Source organism: Lissotriton helveticus, chromosome 1_1, assembly GCF_964261635.1.
Source record: "Lissotriton helveticus chromosome 1_1, aLisHel1.1, whole genome shotgun sequence".
NCBI classification, from domain to species: Eukaryota; Metazoa; Chordata; class Amphibia; order Caudata; family Salamandridae; genus Lissotriton; species Lissotriton helveticus.
This window is the reverse complement of record NC_136057.1, coordinates 1125928465-1125942735: the sequence shown is the minus strand read 5'-3', so window position 1 is coordinate 1125942735 and position 14271 is coordinate 1125928465. Positions and strand designations below refer to the sequence as shown.

The window sequence follows — 14271 nt, the reverse complement described above, 5'->3', positions numbered from 1 at the left end:
AACACTTCAGCGACGAAATCCCACACCGCGTGGGAATAGCGGCCCAGAAGGCAAGCGATGTTCACTGACCGCAGTCCTAAGCTGGCCGAAGAGAACAACCGCTTGCCAAACTGTTCCAATCTCTTAGAGTCCTTATCCGGCGGAGCCGTGGGAAAGGCACTCTGGGACGTAGAAGCCTGAATGACCAGACTTTCGTGCGTAGGATGAGTGGTCAGAAAGGCAGGGTCGCGCAGCGCTGGGCGATGACGCCTGGCGACATTCTTATCCACAGGGGCCCCTGTGGCAGGCCGTGACCAAGTTCCCAACAAGACTTCAGTGAGGGCATCATTAAAGTGCAGCAGCGGCTCCGAAGAAGTGGACGCCGGCTGGACCACCTCAGTGAGGAGATTTGTCTTCACGGCCACCGTGGGGAGATTGAGGTTAAGGACCTCGGCAGCATGACGGAGCACCACCGTATACGAGGCGCCTTCCTCCATAGTGGGCGGGGGAGAGGCAAGACCCGGATCAGACGAGACGTCGAGGCCACCGGCCTCCTCTAAGTCATCCACCCAGTCCTGCTCAGAATCACACTGATGAGCAAGCTGGTCCTCAAACCCTTCCCAGTCATCCTTCTTTGCCAGCACCAAAGGAACAGGCCTCAGCGGCAGGGCAGGTACAGGGAAAGGAATAAACGGAGCCAGGAATGGCGCCGGCCGGGGCCGAGCCAGTGATGGTTCCCTATTCGAATCCCAGGTGGGGACAAAGCCCTCCGGGAACCGGGGCAGAGGCGAAACCAGCGGGATCCACTGCGGCACCGCCGGCGGAGCCGAGGGCGGCGCCGGGGCTGGAGCCGGCAGCATGGGACCTCTTGGCACCGAGGACGGAGCCAGGGGCGCAGGATCCTGCAGCGCCGGAGCCGCTGGTGGCGCCGAAGCTGGATCCGCCGAAGGAGTCGACGGACCAGCAAGATCCAGACATGGGACCGAGGGGCCCGAAAGCGCACCAGCGGGAGCCAGAGGCCTAAACAGACGGTCCATGGCAGCAAGGAATTCTTGCATTTGTGCGGGAGTCGTCGACGGACCCAGGTAAGGCGGGTAGGCCGCGGTACTCCCAGGCTCCAAAGGAGCCGCAGGGGCGAAGCCCCTTTCCCCCTCATCCGTGTCCGGGGACCGACAAGGGGACGTCTGAGAGCGTAAACGCTTCTTCGACTTCTTCTTGTGCCGTCTCTTACCCAAATCCGAAGGTGAAGAAGAGCGGTGGTGACGATTCTGCGAGCGGTCACGGGAACGACCCTGGATCTGGAACGGTGCGGGGACGAGTGTCAAACATTCAAACAACTTTTGGCACCACTCCCTCAGGGCCTTTGGGGCCATAGCCCTACTACAATCCAGGCAGGACAGGGAATTATGATCGCGCTCCAGGCAGTAGAGACATACGTCATGAGGGTCCGCCACCGACGGCAGGTCCCGCAAGACTTAAAACCAGGCATCCCTACTAGCACCAGAGAAACCAATATGAGACAAAAGTCTCAAAAAGATAGTCAAAAATTGACTACGGTACATGCTCTAACCGGATCTGCGCTTACTGGCGCTGAAAAAGAAAGAACTGACGCCAGCGCGCATGGGTGGCGCCTAAGTAGTCTCTGTGACGTCATCTCGGCGCATAGGATGCCAGCGACGGATGCGGAGCCGCAGGACGCCACCTTCTGGTACGCAGGGGTACTGCTAAGCAAAACTTTCCAGATCCAGTCTGACGCCTGGGGATATTCTAAGGTAAGGAATCTATCACTAACGTGTCTCTTTCAGATCATTGGTTACAGGTAAGTAACTTGTTTCTTGCCTAGCACTGCATCCATATCATTGGTTACAGGCAAGTAACTTGTTTCTTGCCTAGCATTTTTCCATATATTCACCTGCTTGACTCAGAATAACAAATGGTTATGAGTACACAATAGTCAAACATGAAATGCATATAGCCAACGCTTGATATCAAGAATACCAATAGTAAGTGAGAAGAGGCGCACCCCAATGGAAAAGTTAATGTAAAACTGCTGGTAGAGACTATATACAGACAGCAGTTCTTTGTGAAGGTACAGAAGCTCCTCCACTTTGCCAGAGTATGTCTAGCACACATCTGTAGATTAGCACTCAGTGCTGTTGCAGCTGCAGTACCTCTAATGGGCTGACAATCTGGTACGTAGGGAACAACCAACCCTGGAGTAACAAAAGAACCATAGCTGCTGCTATCCGTCTTGCATTGTCCGCCTTGTCGCCAAAGAGACGGGAGCCATCAAGGGCATGTCCATGAGCGAGTTCTGGACATCGGGTGAGAACCCAGTGGAACGCAACCAGGCGTGGCGCCGCCACGCCACCGTCGTGGAAATGGCCCTTCCCAACGAATCAGCGGTGTCCAAACCACACCTGATGGCAAACTTTGCTGCATCGTTACCCTCCGTAATCGCCTGGGAAAGAACAGCCTGGACCTCCTCAGAGCACTGAGGCAGAACCTCTGCCACCGAATCCCGCACCGCGTGGGAGTAATGGCCCAATAAGCAGGCAGTATTAACCGACCTCAACCCCAAACTGGCTGAGGAGAACAACTTCTTGCCTTATTGGTCCAGCCTTTTAGAGTCCTCATCCAGCAGAGCAGAGGGAAAGGCACTCTGCGATGTCGAGGCCTGAATGACCAGGCTCTGAGGCGTGGAGTGAGTGGTCAAGAAGGCGGGATCACCAGGCGCCCTTGAGGCCGGCCGAAACCAAGTGCCCAAGAGGACCTCGGTAAGGGCCTCATTGAAAGGGAGCAGCTGCTCTGACGACATAGATGCCGTCTGGAGCACCGTAGGGAGGTCAGGATGGAGAGCCTCCGCGGCTCGACGCAGCACCATAGAATAGGAAGCGCCTTCCTCCATAGTAGGCGAGGAGAGGCAAACCCCGGGTCAGAAAGCACATCAAGTTTACCCACATCTTGAAGGTCATCCGCACACAATCCTGCTTGGAGTCACAATGACGTGCAAGGGGGTCCTTGGAGCCGTCCCAATCCTCCTCCAGCTCCTGGGTAGAAGGAGCCGGCCGCGGTGGCAGGGCCGGAGCCGGAGAAGGGGTCAGCGGCGCCGGCCGAGGCCATGCCGGAGCCGCATCCCAACGTGGATCCCAGGCCGGGAACAAAATGATCCGGGAACCGGGGCAGGGGTGGAATAAACGGCACCCAGTGTGGCACCTGTGGCGGAGTCAGGGGCGGCGCTGGGGCCGGAGTCAAGGGCGGCGTCGGGCCGGAGCCAACGTGCTGCACCTTGTGGTGCCGGGCTGCTGGATCCAATGGCTCCGAGGCAGGCGCCAGAGGCAGTGCCGTCGGACCAACAGGATCTGGACATAAGACTGCGGGGCCTACAGGCACGCCGGCGGGAGCCTGAGGCCTAAACAGGTGGTCCATGGCAGCAAGAAACTCTTGCATCTGTTCGGGAGTCGGTGACGGACCCCGGTATAGTAGGTAGGCCGCGCGATTCCCAGGCTCCGGACGAGACGCTGGGGCGGAGCCCCTGTCCCCTACGTCCGCCTCCAGGGAGCGACGGGGGGGGACGCCGGAGAGCGAACGCGCTTCTTTGACTTCTTTTTATGGCATCGCCTCCTGGAATCTGAAGGTGAAGACTTAGATCCGAGGAGCGACGGCCCTGGTCCCGCGAGCGGTCCCGCGAACGGCCCCTAGACCCGGAGCCACGGTGAGAGGAGTGCCGGACCTCCAGCAGCTTCCTGCGTCGCTGCCGGAATGCCTTCGGGGCCATGGCACAGCAGTCCCGACAGTCCCGGGAGTCATGGTCGGTCTCCAGGCAGTAGAGGCAGACATCATGCTAAGGGCACAAAAAACCAACAACGAAGCAGGAGGAACTAGTAATGAACATTTCAGATTACGCATTGAGCAAATCAGAATTAAATGTTTTAAATAAGGGCATGTCATATGTACCTACCTATCAGACCAACAAATTGGAGACAGAGGTGTCTTTATTTAAGTTTATGAGGAAATTGCGACTGAGGTGGTTTTTCCACACTATATCTGAGAGTACTGAAGTACCGGTAGTAGAGGACAGGGAAGAGCAGGTTTTTAGGCCAAAAAGCACGTTTCTGGCCCCTTTTTCTCATAAGTCATTAGACTTGTTTGAAAATATAGTCAAGAAAGATCTTGCGAGTATCAAAAAGAAGGATAAACAGAGAAGGAATCTCACCAGAAAAGAGAGAATCACATTAAACACACTAGCATCTAATGAATCCATCAAGATAGTTCCAGCAGACAAAGACGTATCTGACATCAATACATACATAGCACTAGACACTGACCCGAAATACCAATTTCAAATGATTTTGACTCAGATCCTTCAAAAAGCAAAAGACTTGGGATGGATCAATGAACAAACCATGACATTTCTGACAGTCCAACATCCAAAACTACCATATATACATATGGTGCCCGAGATGCACAAACATCCCACAGACCCGCCCTTCCGCCCGATAGTGGCAGGGTGTGGTTCATTACACGAATCATTAGGCAAATTTCTAGACCATTACCTCCAACCGTTGGTTCAACAGTGGTCTACTTATATTCAAGACACAACTGACTGTTTGAAGAAACTTGACAGGATTGTCATTATGCCAGAGGAAGAAATATGGTTATGTACAGTGGACATAGCGTCACTGTACACCTCTATCCCTCATGTTGAAGGAATAGAGGCAGTAGAGTGGATGCTATTGAGGCATAATTATGACGAAGGCACCAACATCTTTTTGTTAGAACTGTTACACTTTTGTTTATATCATGGATATTTCAGCTGGCAAAAGAAATTTTATTTACAAAGGACAGGAACCTCTATGGGTTTTACTGGGGCTCCGACCTTTGCGAATATTTTTATGGCTAAGTATGAAGATGAGCATGTGTTGCCAAAGACAGAATGGACGGATCATTTAAAATTGTATGTTCGATATATAGACGATATATTGATCGTTTGGAAAGGTACACAGGAACAATTGGTAACTCAACTTGACAAATTGAATGCATGCCATGATCAAATCAAGATAACTCACTCACATGACCCACTAGTGATGAACTATCTAGATATACTGATAGAAAGGCGAGACAATGTTTTGACAACACGATTATACAAAAAACCAACTGATAGAAATAATGCGTTACACTACCAGAGTTTTCACACACCATCCTTAAAAAACCATTTACCATATTCACAGTTTTTACGAGTACGCAGGATATGTTCTGATGAAACACAAGGCATTCAAGAGATGGAGCTTCTTGCACAGGCATATGAAGCTAGAGGGTATCCTATTAAGACCATAATTGAGGCTAAAGAGAAGGCATGCCAGATACGGAGGGCAGATCCGTTGGAAAAAACAATGAAGGCACCTTCAAAGAGGGAAGTATTTGTATTAAAACACTCAACGGCAGCAAATGCCATTAAAAAAAGTGTGATGCATAGATGGGAAATCATTGAGCAGCAGACTGACTTTCGCCAGATTTTTGTTTCTAAGCCAATGTTTGCACACACTAGATCTAAAAATCTTAAAGAAATTTTGAAAAGGGACCATGAAATTCGGAGACACACATTGTAAAGGAATGATGAAATGTTTTAACTGCAGTCATTGTGGTAATGTTATGGTAGGAGACTGTTTTACACATCCACACACTGGCAGACACATTAAACTTAGACATACGGCAGACTGCAATACAAGCATGGTAGTGTATGCAATAAAATGTCCTTGTAGACTAGTATATGTGGGTAGAATCCAAAGAAAAGTCAAAGTCTGCATAACGGAACATAAGAGCCTTATCCGAACACTTAATCAGAAGTCAAATTTGGCAATGCATTGGAAAGAATAACAGCACACAATACCGCAACTACGATTTACAGTGTTGGAAAAGATTGATGAAAAGGTACATGTTGATGCCAATCGATACTTGTCACAAAGGGAGACTTTTTGGATACGTTTTTTAAATACTCTAGAACCTTGTGGTCTGAATGACAAAATCGAAATGACATGTTTTCTGTAATTGTTTTACATATTTGGATACTTGGTGCAATGCTTTGCACTTAACATCACTGTACATGTGTGCACATGGGTTATTGTCAAAGATAGTTAAGTCCCCGTGTTGTGGGATAGTGAGGCAATTTGAAAGAGTGAATCCAAACTATAATTGCTAGTATATTATTGTATCATTTATTAATTATTTGTTTCCTTTATTGTATTGTTGTTTTCTCAGTAAAGTAAAGAGCCTGTCCGTTCGTTTTTATGAATAGGTTGAGCAGTAATATATAGTAAGCGGCTATGAATCTTATTTTAAGGACCCTGGTTGAGAGATACACTGTAGATGTTAAAAACCTCCCCAATCGGCTTGGAAGGTGGCGACGAGGTACCGACGGAGAGAGCGGTGCCTCCCTCGAGTCCTGAGCCGTTGCCAGGCGAGGTGGAGCCCATTACTTCGACTACAAGGTGACATATAACAACTGCGAGCAAAAGACTACACCTAAGGATCCAGGTGATTTTGTTTCATGTTGCAGATTGTTTTTTGTATAGTCACTTTTTAACACACTTCACATATATTTTTCGCAGTAGCATTATTTAATATCCAGGTCCTGATGAAAGCAATGGACTATTCAGTCCACAGTTTTGCTGAAACATGTTGACCATTATTTCTAGGTAAATATTTGTTTAATTTACCCCTGCTGCTTCTTAATATTGGTGGAGCGAGTATAAAACCGAATAAATATTTTTCTTACTCCCTCACCCAATTTTATCCTCACCGAGCACCTTCTTTTTCACTTGCACTGCGATTCAGTCACTCTCATTTTTTCATCAAGGAGTGACTTGTGACACTCCAAACCATACGGGTCACGACTAGGTTTTGAAGAGGTGAATACATCCGACCCTCCATCTGAAACCAGTGGTGTGCCTTTTATATGGTTAACAGGAATCCCAAATGATGAAGGGCGGTTCCGAGTGGTGACTGATGGGTATCCTGTTAGGGATCACAGGGTACTTTTCTAAGGTTTATTGTTCTTTGTATATGGTTTGACACTGTCTCACTCAGCTTTATGCACCACATATAGACTTTGTTGGTTTAGACCCTTTGACACTTTTGTATTTCATATGTTATTTAGGGAATGTGTCTTAGTCTGGTCTTTAAACTCCCTTAGGCCCTTCCCCACCCTTGTTTTTTCAGATGTAACAAACCTACACATTTTGTTTATTGGTAACTAGCAGCCCGCCCCGACGTCATCAGGGGGCAATGAGGCTTTAGGGCCAACCGCCCGCCCCGACATTGTCCGTGTCCCAGAGCCTTACCTGAGCCGCCGCTCCTCCCCGTGCTCCTGACTTCACCGCCGCTCCTCGCCGCTCGTCACCGCTTCTTCCCGCCTGTCCTCCTCTCCTCCCCACCTGTCCGCCGCTCCACCCCGCGCTCATGTCCGCCGCTCCTCCTCGTCAGCACGCACGTCGCGGCCAGCGCTACGTCGTGGCCGGCGCTACTTCCAGGGGACTATTTTGTTTTTATGTTAAATTTTTTAAATAACGGTTAATTTTTACTTTATATAGCCTATGTCCATCTGCACACCCTGACAATTCCAACGATTTATCGGGTGTGTGGATTGGCGCTGTGGTTCCCGAGTTTACCCGCCTCAAAGCTTCAAAGTTCTTCCTTTATTATAGTAGTATAGATAGGTAGCTAGACCGATGGTACTGAGACAGCGAAGAGCTTTGATATACAGTTACTCGCGCTGGCTTTTAGCCATTTAAAGATGGCGCAGGAGAATCAGGAAAGATCCAGGATAGTCCTATGTCGATTTCACCAGTATGCGTTAGACGCCGTGAAAGAGGGACCGCGGAACGCGGCAGTTAGCTAATGATTGATCGTAGCTGGCGAACACGGAGTTTATGAGCAGGGAGAGTGTCCATCAACAGGTAGGAGACCTCATAACAGTTTAAACAGTGGGGCGTTTAAATAGGAGCCGCGTGGAAGCTGATAACAATTTTTGACTAGGTATTCGTTTCTTGTAGTATTGAACACGGGCCATACTAGCACGGATTGGGAGACAGAAGAGACCGTTAAGCCAGTGAACCTAGTAACGCAGGTATGGTAGCATTGCAGAGAGGGATGTGGAGCAGTGCATTTTAAGAGCCGTGGAAACTCAGGTTGTGGTTACTGTTTCAGGTTTCTTTGCGTGGATCACACACAGGTCAGTGTAGCATGTGTGATATAGGTGTAGGTAAGTACCATGGCTGAGGGAGATAGCAGGCTAATCACACTCACAGACAGGCATGTGGTTTTTGGGTTTTTTCATTGTGCAGGCATGTTCACCTTTGGATTCACTGTTTTTAAATAAAGCATGAGACTAACCCAATGGGCTCACAAGATCAGAGGTGGTTCTGGTTTATAGAATTTACAGATAGGTACTAAAACTGTAGTCGATTTATATGTATCATGTATTGTTTATTGTAGCATTCCCCTGAAGAAGGTAGCAATACCGAAATGCATTGGGAATAAGGTTACACTGCCGTTCATGCTGTAATGAATGAAGAAATCTGTTGTATGAAGAGGAAGTCATACACACATTTTGAACACAAGAAGAATAAAAGAAGAAATGTTGTAGAATCATGAAATGAATGTGATTGATGCTTTTGTAATCAGATGTATTTTTTGAATTACTATTTTGCGATGTACTATGCATATGATTTGTTTGAGTATTGATTGAAATATATGTTTTAAGAAGAGTCGGATATTAGCACCCACGGGGCAAGTGTATAGTGCGTCCCTTAGCAAACAGGGTCTGTTTGAAGTGCTTAGTATGTAAAACCGATTCAGAAAAGGGGGTGGTGATGAACAGAGTGTCTGAATTAAGCAGACCACTCTTACCCAGTCCAAAGATCAGGGCTTGATCCATCACCGTTATTTAGCTCACTGCCCCATCCCAGCTCAGAACCTGGCTATATGCAAATTAGTCTGTCCCTGGCCCAGTGCATCATGGGAACAGGGCAGACCAAACTACCAAGCCAATTCTTCACCAGAAAGGAGACAAGCTACCGGGGACCAGTTTCTGGCATTTCAGCCTCGTCGGCCCGGCTTGCTTGAATCCTGATGGAGCAGTGAGCAAGGGACTCATGTCTGAGTATACCCTGCCACACCTATAGTGGCCAAAAACGATTCAGAAAAGGGGGTGGTGATGAACAGAGTGTCTGAATTAAGCAGACCACTCTTACCCAGTCCAAAGATCAGGGCTTGATCCATCACCGTTATTTAGCTCACTGCCCCATCCCAGCTCAGAACCTGGCTATATGCAAATTAGTCTGTCCCTGGCCCAGTGCATCATGGGAACAGGGCAGACCAAACTACCAAGCCAATTCTTCACCAGAAAGTAGACAAGCTACCGGGGACCAGTTTCTGGCATTTCAGCCTCGTCGGCCCGGCTTGCTTGAATCCTGATGGAGCAGTGAGCAAGGGACTCATGTCTGAGTATACCCTGCCACACCTATAATGGCCAAAAACGATTCAGAAAAGGGGGTGGTGATGAACAGAGTGTCTGAATTAAGCAGACCACTCTTACCCAGTCCAAAGATCAGGGCTTGATCCATCACTGTTATTTAGCTCACTGCCCCATCCCAGCTCAGAACCTGGCTATATGCAAATTAGTCTGTCCCTGGCCCAGTGCATCATGGGAACAGGGCAGACCAAACTACCAAGCCAATTCTTCACCAGAAAGGAGACAAGCTACCGGGGACCGGTTTCTGGCATTTCAGCCTCGTCGGCCCGGCTTGCTTGAATCCTGATGGAGCAGTGAGCAAGGGACTCATGTCTGAGTATACCCTGCCACACCTATAGTGGCCAAAAACGATTCAGAAAAGGGGGTGGTGATGAACAGAGTGTCTGAATTAAGCAGACCACTCTTACCCAGTCCAAAGATCAGGGCTTGATCCATCATCGTTATTTAGCTCACTGCCCCATCCCAGCTCAGAACCTGGCTATATGCAAATTAGTCTGTCCCTGGCCCAGTGCATCATGGGAACAGGGCAGACCAAACTACCAAGCAAATTCTTCACCAGAAAGGAGACAAGCTACCGGGGACCGGTTTCTGGCATTTCAGCCTCGTCGGCCCGGCTTGCTTGAATCCTGATGGAGCAGTGAGCAAGGGACTCATGTCTGAGTATACCCTGCCACACGAAGACGGCTGTAATGCCAGAAACCGGTCCCCGGAAGCTTGTTTCATTTCCAGTAAAGAATTGGCTTGGTAGTTTGGTCTGCCCTATTCCCATGATGCACTGGGCCAGGGTCAGACTAATTTGCATGTAGCCAGGTTCTGAACTGGGATGGTGCAGTGAGCTAAAAAACGGTGATGGATCAAGCCCTGATCTTTTGACTTGGTAGGAGTGTTCTGCTTAATTCAGATACTCTGTCCATCACCACCCCCTTTTTGAATCGTTTTGGCCACCACAAGTGTGGAAGGGTATGCTCAGATGTGAGTCCCTTGCTCACTGCACCATCAGGATTCAAGCAAGCCGGGCCGAAGACGGCTGTAATGCCAGAAACCGGTCCCCGGAAGCTTGTTTCCTTTCCAGTAAAGAATTGGCTTGGTAGTTTGGTCTGCCCTGTTCCCATGATGCACTGGGCCAGGGTCAGACTAATTTGCATGTAGCCAGGTTCTGAACTGGGATGGTGCAGTGAGCTAAAAAACGGTGATGGATCAAGCCCTGATCTTTTGACTGGGTAGGAGTGTTCTGCTTAATTCAGATACTCTGTCCATCACTACCCCCTTTTTGAATCGTTTTGGCCACCACAAGTGTGGAAGGGTATGCTCAGATGTGAGTCCCTTGCTCACTGCACCATCAGGATTCAAGCAAGCCGGGCCGAAGACGGCTGTAATGCCAGAAACCGGTCCCCGGAAGCTTGTTTCCTTTCCAGTAAAGAATTGGCTTGGTAGTTTGGTCTGCCCTGTTCCCATGATGCACTGGGCCAGGGTCAGACTAATTTGCATGTAGCCAGGTTCTGAACTGGGATGGTGCAGTGAGCTAAAAAACGGTGATGGATCAAGCCCTGATCTTTTGACTGGGTAGGAGTGTTCTGCTTAATTCAGATACTCTGTCCATCACCATCCCCTTTTTGAATAGTATGTAAAACCGGCAGGAGCCAGCCAGTTATCAGGGACAGCACCAGGATTATTAGATTAATGTTAACATTAACTAGAGTATATAATAAGTTGAAATTAGGTGTGAAGGATATCACACATTTATAGTAGAGCTGTAAGGCCACCACCATCAAATGAAATCACTTTACCCAGTGAGTCAGTCGTATCTAAGCACGAACAGCGCCATCCCGGATCCCTGAATCGGATCCATAAGACCCCACCGGAGCAGAGGCCTGAGCTGTCAGCATACAGCCTGGTGGTGCCTCACAGCTTGCAACCTATCCGTCTAGATGTCATCCCTAGACACACAGGAAAAAATTTCATGACAAAATGTTGAAAAAAGCTTGTGAAAAAGAGACAGAGGGGTAGCTCTTCTCTGGATCAGCACTAACTGAACCAGAAAGAAAAGAACTAACGTTGTGTGCCTGGGTGGCGCCTTTAGAGGTGACCACAACATCACAACTTATGACGACGCCAGTTATGTCACACAGAACCAGACGGAGCCACCCAATGGCGTGCATAGGTACTGTTCATGCAAAGGTTTCTGGATCCAATCTGACGCCTGGGAAATTAAAAAGGTAAGGATCTAAGAGTTAGGGCTATACTAACCAAGCCCAAGTACGCCTGGAAAGTCATTAATACCTACCAGACAACATCTCCTTCATCATATCTTGCCTGCACATACTCGATTGCTCCAGAGGCAAGATTCATGGCTCTCAGGCTGGGGGGATGGCCATTCTTATAACACCTTGCCAACCAGCGTCGACAAATGGAAGGGACAATCTGCAGGGGTTGTGGCCAGTGCGAGGAATCTCTAGAGCACATCATTTGCCTCTGCCCTGCCCTGTTGGAAGACCTAAAACCACACTAAGGAGAGAGGGAAACATCCTGGGAATCCGCTCGTACCTGCAAGCCGTCATTGCCTCCCTTAACCCAGATAAACCTTGTTAAACATTGCGTTGACAAAATGTGTTTCCCTCGCTACCAACTGGTTTAGCTGCCCAAAAGAATCACCAGGGGGCCCTGCCGTTTCTCCCCCTCCCTGCACTCTCCTGCTGGGTTTGGTTAAGCCTGGAGGACCCTGACACGTAGAGCTGTCTGCTTTTGTCTGCTCGGCTGAAGTTTTAGAGTGCCCCAAACAGTATCCTAACTGGATTTTTTCCGATCATTGTAACGTTGTGTCTGATGTTTGACGAATAGCAGCCTTTTTGTTGTTTTGGTATATTCACGAACATGAATGTATGCCCCAGCGCTAAGATCCTTCCTTTTTGCCTTGTTAGTGGCATTTTTCTATTTTTATCAACATAAGGAACCGACCCCCCCATGCTGTCGAATGGTGCGAGATGGATTCTTGCATTCGAAGACTTGTTATCAACCATGGTGGGTTCTCTACTATGTGGCAAAAACTCTCGTGCTAGCTAAACAGGTTTGATTGCTCGTTATTAATATGACGAATTGCTGCTATCATTTGATTTTGCACCTGCACTTTACTGCACACCAGGTGTCTTCTTGTCACTTGTCACCTTTTCATTCAATGGTTGTCTTTTTGTTTGCAATGTATTTACATAATCATGGCTGTGTTAGTACATCGGGTTGCTTACTTATTTCTACTGCATAGCTCTGCTACTGGCGATATTGCAGTTATTTAGTTTGGCACCAGCACTTTGTCTTATTTTGGCATATTTGATATAGAATCATAAGGGTCGAGACAAGCAGCACTTTTTTATGCTTGTGATACGTTGTATATAGTGACATTGGCATAAGAGACACAAGCCCGCAGATGACTTAGGCCCATTCTCCCACCAGCTATGTGTGTTTTATAATGTATATTTATAATGACGTTTTATTCCTGTGTGTCTATATCTTGAATTGTATGTATTATGTAAGCATTTGTAAATTATTGTATTGGTTTTAATTAAACAAATACAAATAAATAAATATTATACAGACTTTCAGACTCTGCTTTTCAAACGCCGCCCTCGTGACCCCAACCCCCTTTCCTCGGCCACACTTTGACCTCAGCCACACTTTGAACCCCTCTCCTCCCCTCTGCTCCCAAAAGTGATTTGTTTCCCAATTTCACACAAACAGTGTGCACCCCAAGCAAAAACTCTGTAACGGGTATGGCACAGTTTTTAATCAGAAGTAATCTTTAGGAGAACTACTAAAAAACACACAATTTACAGCGTTTTTACCAATATGCACGGATGCAATGCAAATGTGTATGAAAGCACATATTTTAATAACAAAAAAGCCCTACTTCTCATACGATCGACCAACGTGGACGACTACCTTTGCTGAAGATAAACACTCACCTGGTATAAAGTTCCTTCAAGGTGCTGAACTGCTTTGTTAAGGAGTCATATTCCTTCTCCTTTTCCTTCAGTTTATTCCGCAACCCTTCAGACTTGGTTTGCCACTTCTTACTTTCTTCCCACCTAATAATTTCTTCCTTTGGGCTCTGCTAAGTAAAACAAATCCCGCAATTAGATCGCCACAGCAACAACTGTCAGAAGCATGCCAGGCATGGAAAAAAAAAGACAGACATGTTTTAAGGTAAGTGTACTTATGAGACGACGAACAAAGATCCAAGCAGCAAATTCACTCTCAGAATTACTCTCAGAAAGGCAAACACCTGAATGTACGCTCCTTGTTTAATCGGGATATGATGCTTTATTACCGCGTAATCCAAAAGTCATTAATACATTCGGTAATCTTAGGGGCAAATATTTACATCTGTGTTTTTATTTCAGTCGTCCTCTGCCGTTGCCTCGCCATAGAAAATGCAATCTGTTGCTATGAGAACTAAAATAAACAAACAGGAACAGTCTGCTTGCTGTCAGGAGTTTGCGGTGCTGAAAACCTCCTCTCAGCGCTCGACGCTCTTTGCGATGGCCTGCTCTTAGAAGGAAATCAGAAATATCCTAAAACAGACGCACTTTGCTGAAAGGAGCCTAGCAAAACTCATATTTTGAGGGGACCTTGCTTTGACTCTACCTTAAAAAAATGGTAGTTATTCTGGACATCAAACATGATCGCGAGAACAGTTCTGACTAAAATATGAGATTTCTAAAATCCAGAACTTTACAGAAGATAATCCAGTAACTCATTACAAACAGCCT

General features: G+C 47.6%; 1 protein-coding gene across 2 annotated transcripts in view; it reads right to left on the bottom strand.

Moving 5' to 3' along the window:
• Window positions 1–14271, bottom strand: part of CEP290 (centrosomal protein 290) — a 1500249-nt gene that overhangs the window by 352445 nt on the left and 1133533 nt on the right. Inside the window, exon 41 of one of the 2 annotated variants that reach the window (XM_078678872.1) lies at window positions 13465–13610. In XM_078678872.1, coding sequence (XP_078534998.1) covers window positions 13465–13610 — 146 coding nt within the window. Of the gene's footprint in view, window positions 1–13464; window positions 13614–14271 lie in introns of both variants that reach the window. The other variant, XM_078678869.1, reaches the window with a different exon arrangement.